This window comes from Penaeus monodon, chromosome 15 (genome assembly GCF_015228065.2).
Source record: "Penaeus monodon isolate SGIC_2016 chromosome 15, NSTDA_Pmon_1, whole genome shotgun sequence".
NCBI classification, from domain to species: domain Eukaryota; kingdom Metazoa; phylum Arthropoda; class Malacostraca; order Decapoda; family Penaeidae; genus Penaeus; species Penaeus monodon.
In genome coordinates, this window is record NC_051400.1 from 8014305 (window position 1) to 8014931 (window position 627).

Consider the following 627-nt stretch of genomic DNA (forward strand, 5'->3'; position numbering starts at 1 on the left):
GACGCCCCATACCCTAACCCCCCTCCGTCCCTCCTCCTCGCAGCCGAGTGCCAGGTAACCGACTGGTCGCCCTTCTCCGAGTGCTCCGCCTCCTGTGGCAAAGGGCTGAGGATGAGGACGAGGTCGTACTTGATGCCCATGAAAGCAGACATGATGGGATGCAGGAGGCAGCTCGAGGAGAAGGAGATGTGCCTGGCCAAGCAGCCCACATGTCCTCATGGCGGGTTCATGCCGTATTTTGAAGAGGTGAGGGAGTGAAGCGACTTTTTTTGGTTGGCTTAATTAGTATTTTTTATTTCGAGGGGAGTGAAGTGACTTTTTTTGTTGGCTTATTTTAGTTTTTATTCCGAGGGGAGTGGAGTGACTTTTTGTTGACTTGTTTGTTACCTCAGTTTTTATTTCGAGTTTTTATTATATTTTGTCGAATCTCTTTTTTTTCGAGTGAAGTGACTTATTTGTCGATCCCTTTGCTAGTTTGGTTGTATTCTTTGCTTTTTCTTTGTTATTCCAGTTACTAGTTTAGCTACTTTTGTTTACGAGGGGAATGAAGGGAAAAATTTGCTTCGTTAGTTTGTTCTGATTGAAGTGAAGTGAAGTTTTTGTTTTGTTAGCTGTTTGTTAGTGAAG

General features: G+C 44.3%; 1 protein-coding gene across 1 annotated transcript in view; it reads left to right on the plus strand.

Moving 5' to 3' along the window:
- The window catches only part of LOC119581722 (spondin-1-like), a gene marked incomplete at its 5' end in the record, with an annotated part of 49715 nt that overhangs the window by 22817 nt on the left and 26271 nt on the right, over nucleotides 1–627 (plus strand). Inside the window, 1 exon segment of the mRNA XM_037929847.1 lies at nucleotides 44–246. Coding sequence (XP_037785775.1) covers nucleotides 44–246 — 203 coding nt within the window.